This window comes from Desmodus rotundus, chromosome 4 (assembly GCF_022682495.2).
Source record: "Desmodus rotundus isolate HL8 chromosome 4, HLdesRot8A.1, whole genome shotgun sequence".
NCBI lineage: Eukaryota > Metazoa > Chordata > Mammalia > Chiroptera > Phyllostomidae > Desmodus > Desmodus rotundus.
This window is the reverse complement of record NC_071390.1, coordinates 17,292,557-17,305,689: the sequence shown is the minus strand read 5'-3', so window position 1 is coordinate 17,305,689 and position 13,133 is coordinate 17,292,557. Positions and strand designations below refer to the sequence as shown.

The 13,133-nt window shown below is 39.5% G+C and overlaps 1 protein-coding gene across 3 annotated transcripts in view; it reads right to left on the bottom strand.

Moving 5' to 3' along the window:
* The window catches only part of SORCS1 (sortilin related VPS10 domain containing receptor 1), a 480,154-nt gene that overhangs the window by 64,120 nt on the left and 402,901 nt on the right, over nt 1-13,133 (bottom strand). For all 3 annotated transcript variants that reach the window (XM_053922501.1, XM_053922500.1, XM_053922502.2), the window contains exon 18: nt 4,754-4,925. In XM_053922501.1, coding sequence (XP_053778476.1) covers nt 4,754-4,925 — 172 coding nt within the window. The remainder of the gene's footprint in view (nt 1-4,753; nt 4,926-13,133) is intronic.

The window sequence follows — 13,133 nt, the reverse complement described above, 5'->3', positions numbered from 1 at the left end:
AGGTTAGAATCATTTGTGTGTGTGTGTGTGTGTGTGACCAGAGGTCAAGCTTCATGTATTCCCACATGGACACTAAATGTTGTAGCACCATTTACTGAAAATATTATCATTTATTTACTGCATTGCAATGTCTCATTTGTCATAAATAAGTAGGTGTGTATGTATAGATATGTTTCTTGACTCTCTATTGCCTTTCCCGGTCAGCTTGTTTGTGTAGGAGATACACACACACACACACACGTATGTATATGTACACACATACATGTATATGTGCACATATGTATATGTATACACACACATACATCTGCTACACTTTCTTAATTACAGCTTTATAACAAACCTTGATATATGGGGAAGTAAGTCATCCTATCATGTTAGTCACCTTCCAGATTGTCTTTGCTATTCTTGAGCCCTTGAATGTTCGTATAAGTTTAATAATCATCTTGTCAATTATAACCTACAAAAAATGCTGAAGACTTTTATTGGAGCTGAATTTAATCTAAGAGCCACATGGAAAAAACTGACATCTCATAATATTGCATCTTTTAATTCATGATTATTGTATATCCCTCCATTCACGTACAGTTGCCCGTTTCTTTCCAACTGAGTTGTAGTTTTCTGAGTAGAGCTATTGAAAATATGTTGTTAGGTTTGTCTGTAGGTAGGAGATGTGTTTTGATGCTATTATAAGTTATATGTATGAGTGTGTATATATGTGTATATATATGTGTGTGTGTGTGTGTATGTATACACACACACATTTATCTGTCTGTGTTTTGGAAGGCTTATACGCCCAAATATCAAGATTTACTCTAAATCTAGGAAAATTAAACTGTGTTTGAAATGAGCAATTAACACAGGTTTGAAAATCACACCAATGGAACAAAGTGTCTAGAAAGAGATCTACACATATATGGTCAATTCAATTATGACAGAAGCTCATAGCAATTAAGTGTGAAAATAATTGTCTTTCACTGGTGCTGGGTCAATTAGATATGCATATGGAAATACGTAAACATTGGCCCCTACTTGAAACAATCTTTTCAGGCTGAATCATAGCTTTGAACGAACTTACGGTGTAGCTTCATGATCTTGGGTTAGGTTAGGCACAGAAGTTTTAAGCAAGCTGCAGAAATCCTTAATTGTTTATTTCATATAGTTACTGATCATATTTGGGTTTCTATCTACATTTCAGTATTTGTTTTCTTTGTTTCAACTGTATTACATTCCATTTTCTCTCTTCCTTGGCTTATTTTGGATGAGGCACTTTTAATATTATTCCAATTTCTCTGTCAAAACTTGATAGTTAAATATGTCCTTACTATTCTTTTAGTTGTTACTCTAGATATTAAAACAGGCATTCTGGACATGTTGGTGTCTAATGTAAATTACTACTTTTACCTCTTCACAGATATTTCTTGGACCTGAACATATTTTAACTCCAAGTAATTCCATTTACAGGCTATATCATGTATTAATTTTATATATATTTTAAATCCCATAGCTGATTATCATTATTGGTCTGCAATGTCATTATGAATTTCAATTTACCTGCATATATACACTCTTTCTTGTTCTTCATTCTTTCCATTATTTTAATGCTTTTGTCTGGGGTCATTTTCTTTATGTTGAAAAATTACCTTGAGTATTTTATTTTATTTTATTTTTCAATTAAAGTTTACATTCAATATTATTTTATATTAGTGTCAGGTGTAGAGCATTGTGGTTAGACATACTTTACAAAGTGTTCCTTTAGTATTTTTTGACAGAAATCAGTGTATATGGCTCCTGTCAGTTTTTGTTCATCTGAAAAATATCTTTATTTTACTGTCACATTTGATTTTTGATCCAGCACCTCAAAATGCCCTTCCATTTTCTTTAAGGTTACTTTAAAAACTTTCACTTTCTTTTTAGATTTCAGTCATTTGAATGTGATACCTGAGCGTGGTTCTTTGTATTTAGCCTGGTTGGAGTTTGGGGATTCTCTTGCATCTATGTGTTTGGTAGACTACTATCTTTTATCAGTTTTGGAAAATTCTCAGACATTATCTCTTCAAAATTATTCTGGCTCCTTATCTCTCTCTTTCCCTTCTGGGACCCCAGTTACCTCTGTTAGCCTTTTTTTTTTAAACCATTTTCTACTTGAGTCTTATACTTCTTTTCTCTATTTTTCTATCCATTTTCTCATATGTTACAAATGGCATTATTTCCTACTGTCGTTTCTTCCAGCTACCTGATCCTCTACTCATCTTCAATTTTCTGGAAACCCATTGAAGTTCTTAGTATCAGTTCTGTTCTCTTTACTTTTACAGTTTTCCTTTGATTACTGATTCTTACTGACTATAGCTGCAGGGCAAATTTTCTATCTTGCCCCATACTCACAAACACATTAGTCACCTTTCAGAAAACTGTTCTTTCAAGGGTCAATCATACATCAGCAAATTTGTTCCTTTTCTGTTGCTTCCCCCCATCCTTGATCCTATTTCTTGATACAGCCATAATTTTTTCCAAAAAAGAAATGCCCAACATTTTATATAAAAAATAGATAAGGTCTCTGATTTGTGATATTTTCCTTTAAAGAGGATTTTTTTTTTAAGCTTCTGGCAGGCATTTAGGGTAGGTGAAAAATCACTTGAAACTATTTGGACACTGAAATAACTTCAGGTTGGATTTCAGGGTTTAGAGAGCCTGGTCTAATTCTGGTTTGTCTGTACTGCTAGGGCAGAGCTTTGTAGGAGTCTCAGGAGCATAACCTGGTCTTGGACTGTTTACCAGGGCTCTTGAGAGTGTCCGAACTCAAATTTTTATCTCCTGAAAATGCAATACCTGTACAATCTAAGCTTACCTTCTAATCCTCTTGGTGACTACTTTCTTCTTTGCTGAAGTCACTTGGATATTGTCAACTAACTCAAGGAGGAAAAAGGCACAGAATACTGTGCTGCTACACTGTGCTTCCTTTCTCTCTGAAATGTGACCTCATCCATCGCAGCTGTCTTGGTAGGCCCCCAAACCAACGGTCATCTTCCCAGCTTTGAGTGCTGTCTAGCCAACACTTTGTTTGGACTTGCACAGGGAATCTGAAACATGACCTCTTATACAGTGTGATGTATGAACTGGCAAAGTTCTTGAGGGAAATAGAGCTCAAAATGTTGGACTCACTGCTATGAAACTCCCATCGTTCAAGAAAAATGTTTCAGCTTCTCAGATCCACCTGACGGTTCTCCCGTACTTGTCTTCCTCCTTCAGTCTGTGTCTCTCTGACTCTGACTTTCACTCTCCCTCTTGCTCTCTATACACACGTGTTTGGTTTGCTGCAAGCCAATCTGTCATAGCCTCAGGCAGAAGTCCCCAGAGAGTTTACTTCTGGGAAACTGAACAACTCCAATTGGCCTAAACTGGCCTCTATCCTTCTAGTTCCAACTGAAGAATTTGCAGGGGCCCTAGCATTTAGAAGACTGGGTACAGCTGAAAGGCGCTTGTTAAGGAGGTAACAGAAAGCAGTATCCAGTTAGAGTGGTGATTCTCTAAGTGGTCCCTGGATCAGAAATGCCAATATCACTTGTGCCAGAGTTTCAAACTTATTTCACAATTTTTTTTTCCTACAGGAATTAAAATGCTAACAATTTTAATGAAACCTAACACTATAATTCTAATGACTTAATCTTTTCCCCTTCAAGTCACACTCCAGAGCTTCTCAGACTACTTAATTCCCCTTGACTTTGCCCTATTTTTTCCCCTTGAAGCACAATGTATAACCTATGACCTTTTTAAAAGAAGGCATATTTTGGGGCCTCTCCCCAACCTAGTGAATCAGAATCTTTGGAGATGGGGCCCAGGGAACTGTTTTAAGATGCTCCCTGGCTGATTCTTATGCATGTTAAAGACTGAACACCACTGGCCTCTCAGAAGAGAAAGCCGGAAGTCGCTGTCGTAAATCTGAATCCTAGTGTCGTCAATAATTTTTAAAACCCCTTGGTATTCATGGGCCTCACACAGTGCTGGCCGCATTTTAGGTGCTCAGAAAACAGCTGGAAGTAGGGCTGTCTGATTTAATAACCGAGATCATTTAACGGAAGTGTGTATCCTTCAGAGACCATCCTCCTCATTGACGAGATGACAAAAATGCCTGTGTCTACCCAAAAACACATAGTACAAATCTCATCTTATCTGTCATCTACATATTCAGAAAATTCAGATAACCACAACTTGACAAAAAAAAAAGATGCTCATAATAATATGTCCGAGATCCTACAAAAAGACATAAGCTCAATTGCCAAAGAAAGTCTGTTTGATCATGTTGAGATTGGCCTCTGGTATATGTATGACCCAGCAGGCTGCCTGTGGAAAAGAAAGCCCAAGACTTCGGGTTGGGAGAGGAAAATGGCATTGGTATTTTTTTAGGTTGGTTGAGTATGTGTGTATGTGAAATTATTTTCAAAAAATCTATTAATGTATTCTGGAAAACACATTTTTCTAGAAGGCATGGTTAAATCCAAAAAGAACCCCAAAGAAGCGAGATAGTAAGTGGAAATGAAGAACACTTGCAGTGAAATAAAAATAATCGAAAAATTGCATCAGAGGAGGGGACATGATAACAACAACAAGAAGCTAAAAGTGGAAGGAAATAAAAATTTAAATAAGCAAGTTAAAGATAGGTCAACAAACCCCCAAAAGATATATAAACCAAACCATGATTTCTTAGGAAAAAATCACTGGCTCCAGAAGGTAGAGGGGAGATGGGAATCGGTCCTACCTCCTCCAGTTGCACCATGAGAGTAACATTGTGCCCTTGTTCCGCTGTCAACTTTCCGTCTGCAGTGACGATCCGGAGTCCCCGCGGGGCCTTCCCCGGACACTTCTGGGGTTTGGCAGTGTACTGTTCTCTCACTCCATCAGTGCAGTTATTGGAAACCACCTTCCTATACCTACATGGAGAAAAGGTCAAGTTGTAATCGAGCTCATTATAATTTGGATTGCTCCTAATTTTTTAAGTTAAACCTACTGCTGAGTCCTGATGGCTATCAATAACTACATTTCATGTAGCTCTGAGGATGACAGCTGAGTCATATAAAGCACCCAACAGAAATACAAATCATCATAAGAACATGGTGTTCCTGTTACTGGCACTTTAGTATGCTCTTTCATTCACCTAGTCAATCAATGAACTGTTTCACTTCAGAGCTGTGGGAAATGCACAGCAGTAGAAGACATGGTCCTTGCCCTCACCCAGTTTATAATGCAGTTGAAGAGATCTATGTGGATAATCTAGAATACTTCAAGGGCCATATAATTAAGGGTTAGAATGAGTAGCAATATATATTTATTGCAAAGGGATTTGCAATTCAGAGAAAGAAAAGATTATTATGGGATGACATGGTTTAACATTCCATCTCATAGAGCATGCTCTAGTAATGGCATAATGCAGAAAGTTGGCTAAATTTTGTAGTGTTCATCCAATATTTCATGAGGGGTTATACTGTCTAAAACCATTGAAATCTCATGTTAAGGAGACTTCCGTCTGCTGATTGAGTGAATCCTTCCTATCATTTTGCTTATTTCTTCTTGTTTTAGCAGCCAAAGAGGAGTAGGATGGAGGGTGGGAGATGGGGGTGGATGGGGTGGGGGGAAGTGGTGGTGGGAAAATGGAGGCAACTGTACTTGAACAATAAAAAACATAAAAAATTTAAAAAATGAAGTATCCTAAAAATGTACCCTGTACAATTGATCAGATTCATAATAAATTAAATCTGTGGTTTTAGGATGACTAACCTTCAAGGCTTTGCAGGTTCAGTGTTGCCTATTCATCATCTTTTTGTGTGTGGTCCACAGTAACTACTTCATGGATTCATATATTTGCTTTCCCCAAACTACTGTCTGTAATTAGTGGTAGAGCTCAAACTGGAAGCAAAGCCCAAGATCTTTCCACTAAAAGTGGTAGGGATTGACAAGCTTTTTATATAAGGGACCAGGTAGTAAATGTTTAAGCTTCGTGGTCTATATGGTATTTGTGGCAAGGTTTCAACTCTGTAGAGAGAAAGTGGACATAGGCAATGTGCAAAGAATGAATGCAGCTGCATTCCAATAAAACTTTATTTACAAAAACTGGCAGTGGCCTAGATTTGGCTTGCAGACTGTTGTTTTCCAATCCCTTCAAATCTAATGAAGGTCCTCTCCTCTGTTCTTGAGTCTCAGAATTGACTAGCTCAATGCATGGTTGAAAAAGTCAAATTAAATACTGTCGGAGAAAGTGCTGTGAACACTATGAATCATTACAAGGTCAATTTTTAATCTTTAACTCACCTTGTAGCGTAGTTGTATGGATTAAATGGATTAATGTACACAGAGTACTTAAAAACCACTCTGACAATTAGCAAGTGCTTATGAAATGTTGCCAATTATTTTTATTTAATACTATCATTACTTATCCTACCTATTAACAACTTTCACATCTTCCAGATGTCCTTAGGATAAGTGGCAAATCCAGTTACCTTGTGCAGAAAGCCCTTGATGAGCTAACTTCACTCTGTTTTTCTGGACTCTTTTTCTCCAATAAGCACTTTCTGCTCTAGCCCCACTTCTCTGCTCTTTTTGCCTCTATGTTGTCCTGCATGCTCCATAGCGGCCCATGCTATCAGTTGCAGCTTATCACCTGTCTTTTCCTGACTGCGGCAGTAAAATAGTAAGACAGTAAGAAGTTCACAGAGAGTTCATATTGTGCTTTAGTTTAGTCATTGTGCAAAGTTCTTAACAAGACTTTTCTCATTCACCTTCAAAATATCCCTAATAAGGACGGTATTCTTATTCTTAATGTACAGATGAATAAATTAAGGTTCCAAAAAGTTAACTCATTTTCTCAAGATTACACAGCCAGGACCCGAGACAATTTATCTCTAGAACATATCTGCTTTTTACCGCTACGCTGTACAGATTCTTCAAATGGAGAAATATCATCCCTCTTTTAAACTCTTACAGGAACCCTTATGACTGACTTGATGGGGATCAATTTATGCCTTGTCGACTGCCTTCCTGTGTATGACTGTAAACTTTAAGCTCCTTGAAGGTATCCTTGAGCCCTGAATACACTAGACTGATAATCATGAGGTCCACACTGGGGTGGTTGTACCATTTTAAAAGATGAAATATCTGCACAGCAGTTGGCTATTACCACTTCCCCAATCCCTTCAAACACCTCACCCACCAACCTGGCGGTATTGATCCCTATCTTCGGAATCCCTGCTTCTCCTTACAGTCCAGCAACTAAAGGGTTAACACCTAGCACAAGCAGACAGCCTCCAAACCCCTGCTCCTGCACTAAGATCCCTACCCATTCTGATTGGGCATTGTCATATTCAAGCATTTCTAACAGCCCCTCACTGGATATTTTTAAAAAATCCATAGCATGTGCTTGTGAGTATATGCTGATTAAAACAGACAGTAATGGCAGGTGGGAGAAAAAAAAAGGAATGCCACTGACATGGGCAATGGTGGCATTCTGGTTCCAGCAGTGGTAGCAAGAAAATGGCCATCGATGTCACACAGTAATTACGGCATCTCAGTGAATTGAACTGTGCGTCAGAAACTCCCTGTGTGCTTCTGAGGCAAGGCACCAGGCAAAGGAAAGACAGATTATGATTTTTAATCACTTAGCACCCAAGCACACCTGTGCCTCTGTCTTGGCTAGCAGCTGTAGAGGCATTAGCTCACCATCACCATTGTCATCACCAGCAAGGGAGCATCCCTCTTGTTTGTCTCTGCTCTGACCAATCATTGCCTCAGGCTTTCCTGAATCCTGTAGCAACAGGAGTTCTGCTTAAATCCAAAGCACGGAACCATCCCCCTGGGATTCTGCCACAGAGAGCCTATTGGTAATTTTTTAAAACGTTCATTAAAAACCATTCTGAAACCATTTTACTTCCTCGATGAAAATGGCATCACATTAGCCCTACCAGACCTGTCCCTTAAATTTAGAAGAAAATTGTGCAGAAATACAGAGTTAATTTACTCAAGTAAGCACGCACCTGCTTTTTGCATTACTGAATGCTCCTATTTTCATACCAGCAGCTGTCCCTGGGTCTGAGTTACATAAATGAATAATGCATTTAATATGTTATTAAATGGGGCTGCTACCACCACAATAACACGGCAACTTGTGATTATGTTGGACTGAAGCTCTGCATATTACTGGGATGCATTCAGTGGGTAAAGCATTCTTCAGTCTACCAAGACGAAATGTGATCTGTAATGGCAAGGGAGTCTTTGTACAATTACTGGAAAGGAAACATTCTGCAAATGTGCCTCTGATATTATCAACCACTCATCAGCAGATAGTGTCTTGTTACTTCAGTAACCCCAATTTCAACTACTCTCTTCCTTCCCGTCTTGATACCTCTCTGTTACATTTCCTTTTTATCTCCATTTTCTTTGATTTTGCTTCTCTGTTGCCTGCCAGTCTTAAAAAGGATAAGGCCATATTTTTTCTTTGTGAGAGTAAAACCGGTATTTTACTACTTAGTAGTTTTCTTTATCTTGTGATTTTGGGTGGAATACAGATGTTTATGACTATGCAGCCTGCGCTCAGCAGATCAAAACCCTCTCTGCTCTTTAGGATCACTGCAAGGTACTTTTAAAATTAAATGGATGTCAAAAACCCAACACCAGGAATCATGATTTCATCAAGACTTCTGGGCATCCCTGTGTTTTGTTTCTGCTTTTCAGCTCCCTGGAGATTCTAGTGTGTGTACGGGGTCAGAGACCACTGCGCTGGTGGTTTAAATGAATGTAGGATCTAACGACCCAGGTGTAAATTCAGGCTCTTACATACTATACGAACTTGGGCAATTTACTCAACCTATCTCTAATATCTGGGTTTTCTGCCTGCAAAATAGGGAAAATTACAGAATCTTTTCATAAAGCTCCTGGGAGGACTCAGTGCGATAATGAATTCAAAAGGGCTTAGACCAGAGTCTGGTGCATGGTAAGAACCTACCAAGTATTAAAATATCAAAAGTTAGTGAAAATAGTAGTATTGAAATAATTAAACATTAACTTGCTATTACCCAGCAAATTCCATGAAGATAGAAGGTATACTCTTATTGACGAGATCATCCTAAGATCAAATCTGTCCCTGTGAATTCCTTCCTTAAAATCATTCGAAACTTACTGTGGGCTTATTCATAAGCGGTGTGATTCGGGTTTCAAGTAGAGTCCGGGATCTGGCCTCAGTGTATTTGTCTAGCTTCAGCTCGATCCATTGTCCAACAAAATTCCCCAGTCAGGCCACCCTGGCGTCTACAAGATTCTGCTGCCTGTGCTACAAGATTCATTCTCCTGGAATGCTCTTCCCTCCTGCCTGGCTCCTACGCATTCTTTAAAAATCACCTTAGAAATTGTGTTTTTCTGTCACGTTATCTGTTCCCTTTTTTCACAGTAGTCATCACATGCAACAACCATGGTGGAGCTGGATGAAACTCCAGGTCTTCCTGTAGCCAAGGTCAGTCTTCTTGACCCTGAGCTGCGGAGCCCCTCATCTGAGTGCGCAAAACAGTGTGGTGATTGCTGGGGGCAGGGGGTATAAGGGGACTAAGTGGTAACGGGGAAAAAAATACAATAAAGATTAAATTAAAAAAAGAATTTATATAGTTTAATATTTTCAATTGTACTACCTGCCTTTGCTTCCAAAAAAAAAAAACCCCCAAAAAAACCCAGCTTTGTTATAACGACATTCGACTTAATGAAACAAGAAATGCAACAAGCCTTGGGAAGATAGAAGGGGGCTAGTTCTGACTACACTGTAGGGCTAAGACTTAAAACCTTCCTAGGCTCGGTGTGCCCCTGCTTAACAACGATCTTATGCAGTAGACGTGACATCAACATTTGGAAAGAACTGGGTTCCATGGTGGACTAAGCAGGTTTTCCAGTTTCTCTCCTCAAGGCAACAGTTCTCAGGATTTTCCCCTTGAACTGAGTAAGCAGACCTTGGAATTAGGGGACTGTCCAGAGGGGGTCCTAAATGGAGGCACGAAAACGTTTCTTGCAGGAAGCAGCATGGAAGCACAAGTCATTTAATTTCCACAGCAAGTGGAATGTGACGTTGTTTTACATGCCAACCTGATGAGATGGGACACACAGCGACGCTAAACAAAACCACTTAAAATCGAGAATCATGAGAATGACTCATGCAATCCATTATCTGCGTCAACTAGTTGTATAACTAATTTATGTAAGAAATTTTCCCTTCTTTTGAGCACCTGGGGTCCTAGGACCCTAATAATCATTTCAATTTAGATCCGGACATGCCAGAGCCTGAAGGGATCTCAAAGATCACCCAATACAATCCCTTCACTTTGCACAAAAGGGAAAGGAGAGACAGTTTAGAGAGTTTCCCAAGGTCACACAGGGGACTAGTAGCAGTTCTGCACCTCTGGATGGAGTTTAGTGTCCTCTTGCCACTATGCCATACCGCTTGGTTGAGAATTGGTAATGCCAACACCATTCACGTGGGCAAGAACCGCTACGTGAGAACAAGATCTCCAGATATGGCGACATTCACCTTCTTTATTACCCAACCCTAACACCATCCATGAAAACATGCAAGACCACATCTAAGAAAGATCTTCTGAAGAGTCAGCTTTGTAGCAACAATTGCGGAGTCCCTGCCGTGAGCTGGCACTGTGCTTTGCTAGAAAGCAGGTAGGTGAGCCCCTGCAGTGTGGCGTCTGTAAATAATGCGAGGGATGCCCCTCCTGTGGGCTTGAAACACATGCACCGCTTTCAGGACCAGTTACCCTCCATGAGACACACATTGATAAATCTCGCTGAGGTGATCAGACCGAACGTCAAAATCCCCACCGCGGGCAGAAATGAAATAGGTGGGAGAAAACCAGAGCCCCCAAAGACCCTGGAAATAGTAACGCCAGTACAGTGGCAGGTTAGCCAGGGTCTCAGCGTTTTCATAGCAGATGCAGGGAGGAATGTGTTTATAGAAAGCATCTAAAATATTCCAAATGTGTGCTGACTGCATGAAGATTACTATTTTGCTAGAATTTATATACCTATACATATCTATTTATATATAGAAATACATATAAATAAATAAATAAATATATATATATTTTTTTCTTGGACCCACTAAATGTTATTGTGGGTATATATACACTGTACATATACACAGTGTACAATACATATGTACATATGTATTGTATATACACATACATACATACAATAAATTAATGCTATTTTAAAATCATGTTGAAGCTTCTTGAGTAAATATCCCTGTTGTATATTGAGAAACTAACCCTGAGGAGCAATCAACTCTATCATTTACATTCGTCCAGGAAGAATTAATGACTCTTCTAAAGAAACTCCACAGGCAGAAATTTCTGTACATGCTTTTCTTTTTAAACACATTTGGAAATAGCTCTAGCTTAATAGGAAGAAAAAAATCTTTCCCCTGAGAAGATTATCTTGGTTTCTTAGAATAAACCAGCCCAATGCCCACTTTATTTATATTGACAGAATTTTTTATGGTTGGCATAAAACAGGCAACGTCCTTGTTAATTTGGCAGCTTAACTTTGCAGCATGTTCCCTGGATCCCAAACAGTATAAACAAGTTATAACAACATATAAGTACAACTAAATGAGCTCGTGCTTGTGTGTCTGCAAACTGAGATATACACAGACACCGGTGGAGAAAACAGTGAGAAGTGGTGTGGGTGTTTTCAGCACTAACATGTAAGAATACAAACAAATGAACACTGATTCCACTGTATTTGAACAAAAGGAACCTGCTCACTGATCAGGTAAAGGTGTTCTCTGCTTTAAGTGGTATCGAGCGCCAGGCATGAGTTTTGCTGTACAGTGGTTTCTAATTACGTGGCTTTCTAAGCCCGTGCAGGTTATTATTTGTTTCACAGATGAGACAACAGAGGCTTAGGCCGCATATGTCCTAGATCGCAGTATTGCAGCAGCTACTAAGTATTAATAAATGCCTGGAGTATATACACATGATGAAAAGAATGTCTCCCCCTCTTTTTTCCTTTATTCCAGAGGAGCTCTTAGTTGATGACTACTGGTGACGGTATGCGCATTTTGTAAAGTGACTACTGTTTGCTAGGTATGCTAGGTACTTTGCTGTATATTTTATATATAGTATTATATTTACCCCGAAAGCAAACAGCAACATTTTCTAGATTAGAAAACTAAGGTTCAAAGAAAGGAAGTCACTTGCTAAAGAATAGTAAATGGCAGAGATTGGATTCAAACAGTTATTCCAAAGTAACTGTTTTTCACCAAAAACATCCCCCTTTACAATGTTTCATTCTCCATCCATAAGCACCAGCCTTCTTGCTTTTCATGGAGGGGCTTATGGAAGGTGTGAGGACAAAGGGTGAACAGAGGCAGGGAGCGTACAGTGGAGAACACAGCAGAACCCTGCTCACATGCTTCTCCATGGACCAAGGACTAAGGACTAGTGGCCACAGCTACCTGGAGGGACATTTTGTGCCCACTCCAGCTCTTATTCCAACTAGCATTTCTGAGTGCTCGCCAAGAACTGAAACAAAAATTGCACAGCCATTTTGCACAGTGAAGCTGATAAATGTTTTGCCATCCCCTTAAAATAGCATTTCTACTGGGCATACTATTGACCTATGCTACAATGTTTCCACCATGGCCGAGTGAGTGAACTTGAGAACTCTGCTCTGTATACAGGGTAATAAGCTCACTGTCAAAGCAAGCAAAACCATTTATAAAGTGAGGTATTGAAAAAAAAAAAAGAAGACAAGGAAAAGGAAGGTTTACCTGCATGCTTTCAGCTAAACTCTCAGAAAGGTGATGTTGGAAGATTTGCTTGTTTGGCCTGACTGACAAGAAATGCTTGTTTCCTACACGCCCTTCCATTCAAATTCTGACTGCATGTCCACACGCGTGCTCTGCTGTGAGGCGAGTGAGGTGTCCGGGGAGTAACATTTATGGAGGGACTGCTCTCAGGCTGACCTTGCACTTGGGATGCCTCTGCACTTCATCCCAGCCTGCAGCTAATAGATTCTGTATGGACTGAGCAGGCGATGCCCATGGATGGGCTGAAACTGGCATTGGAGAGACTCAGGGTACCCGGTGGCTCCTCAATTCTAGA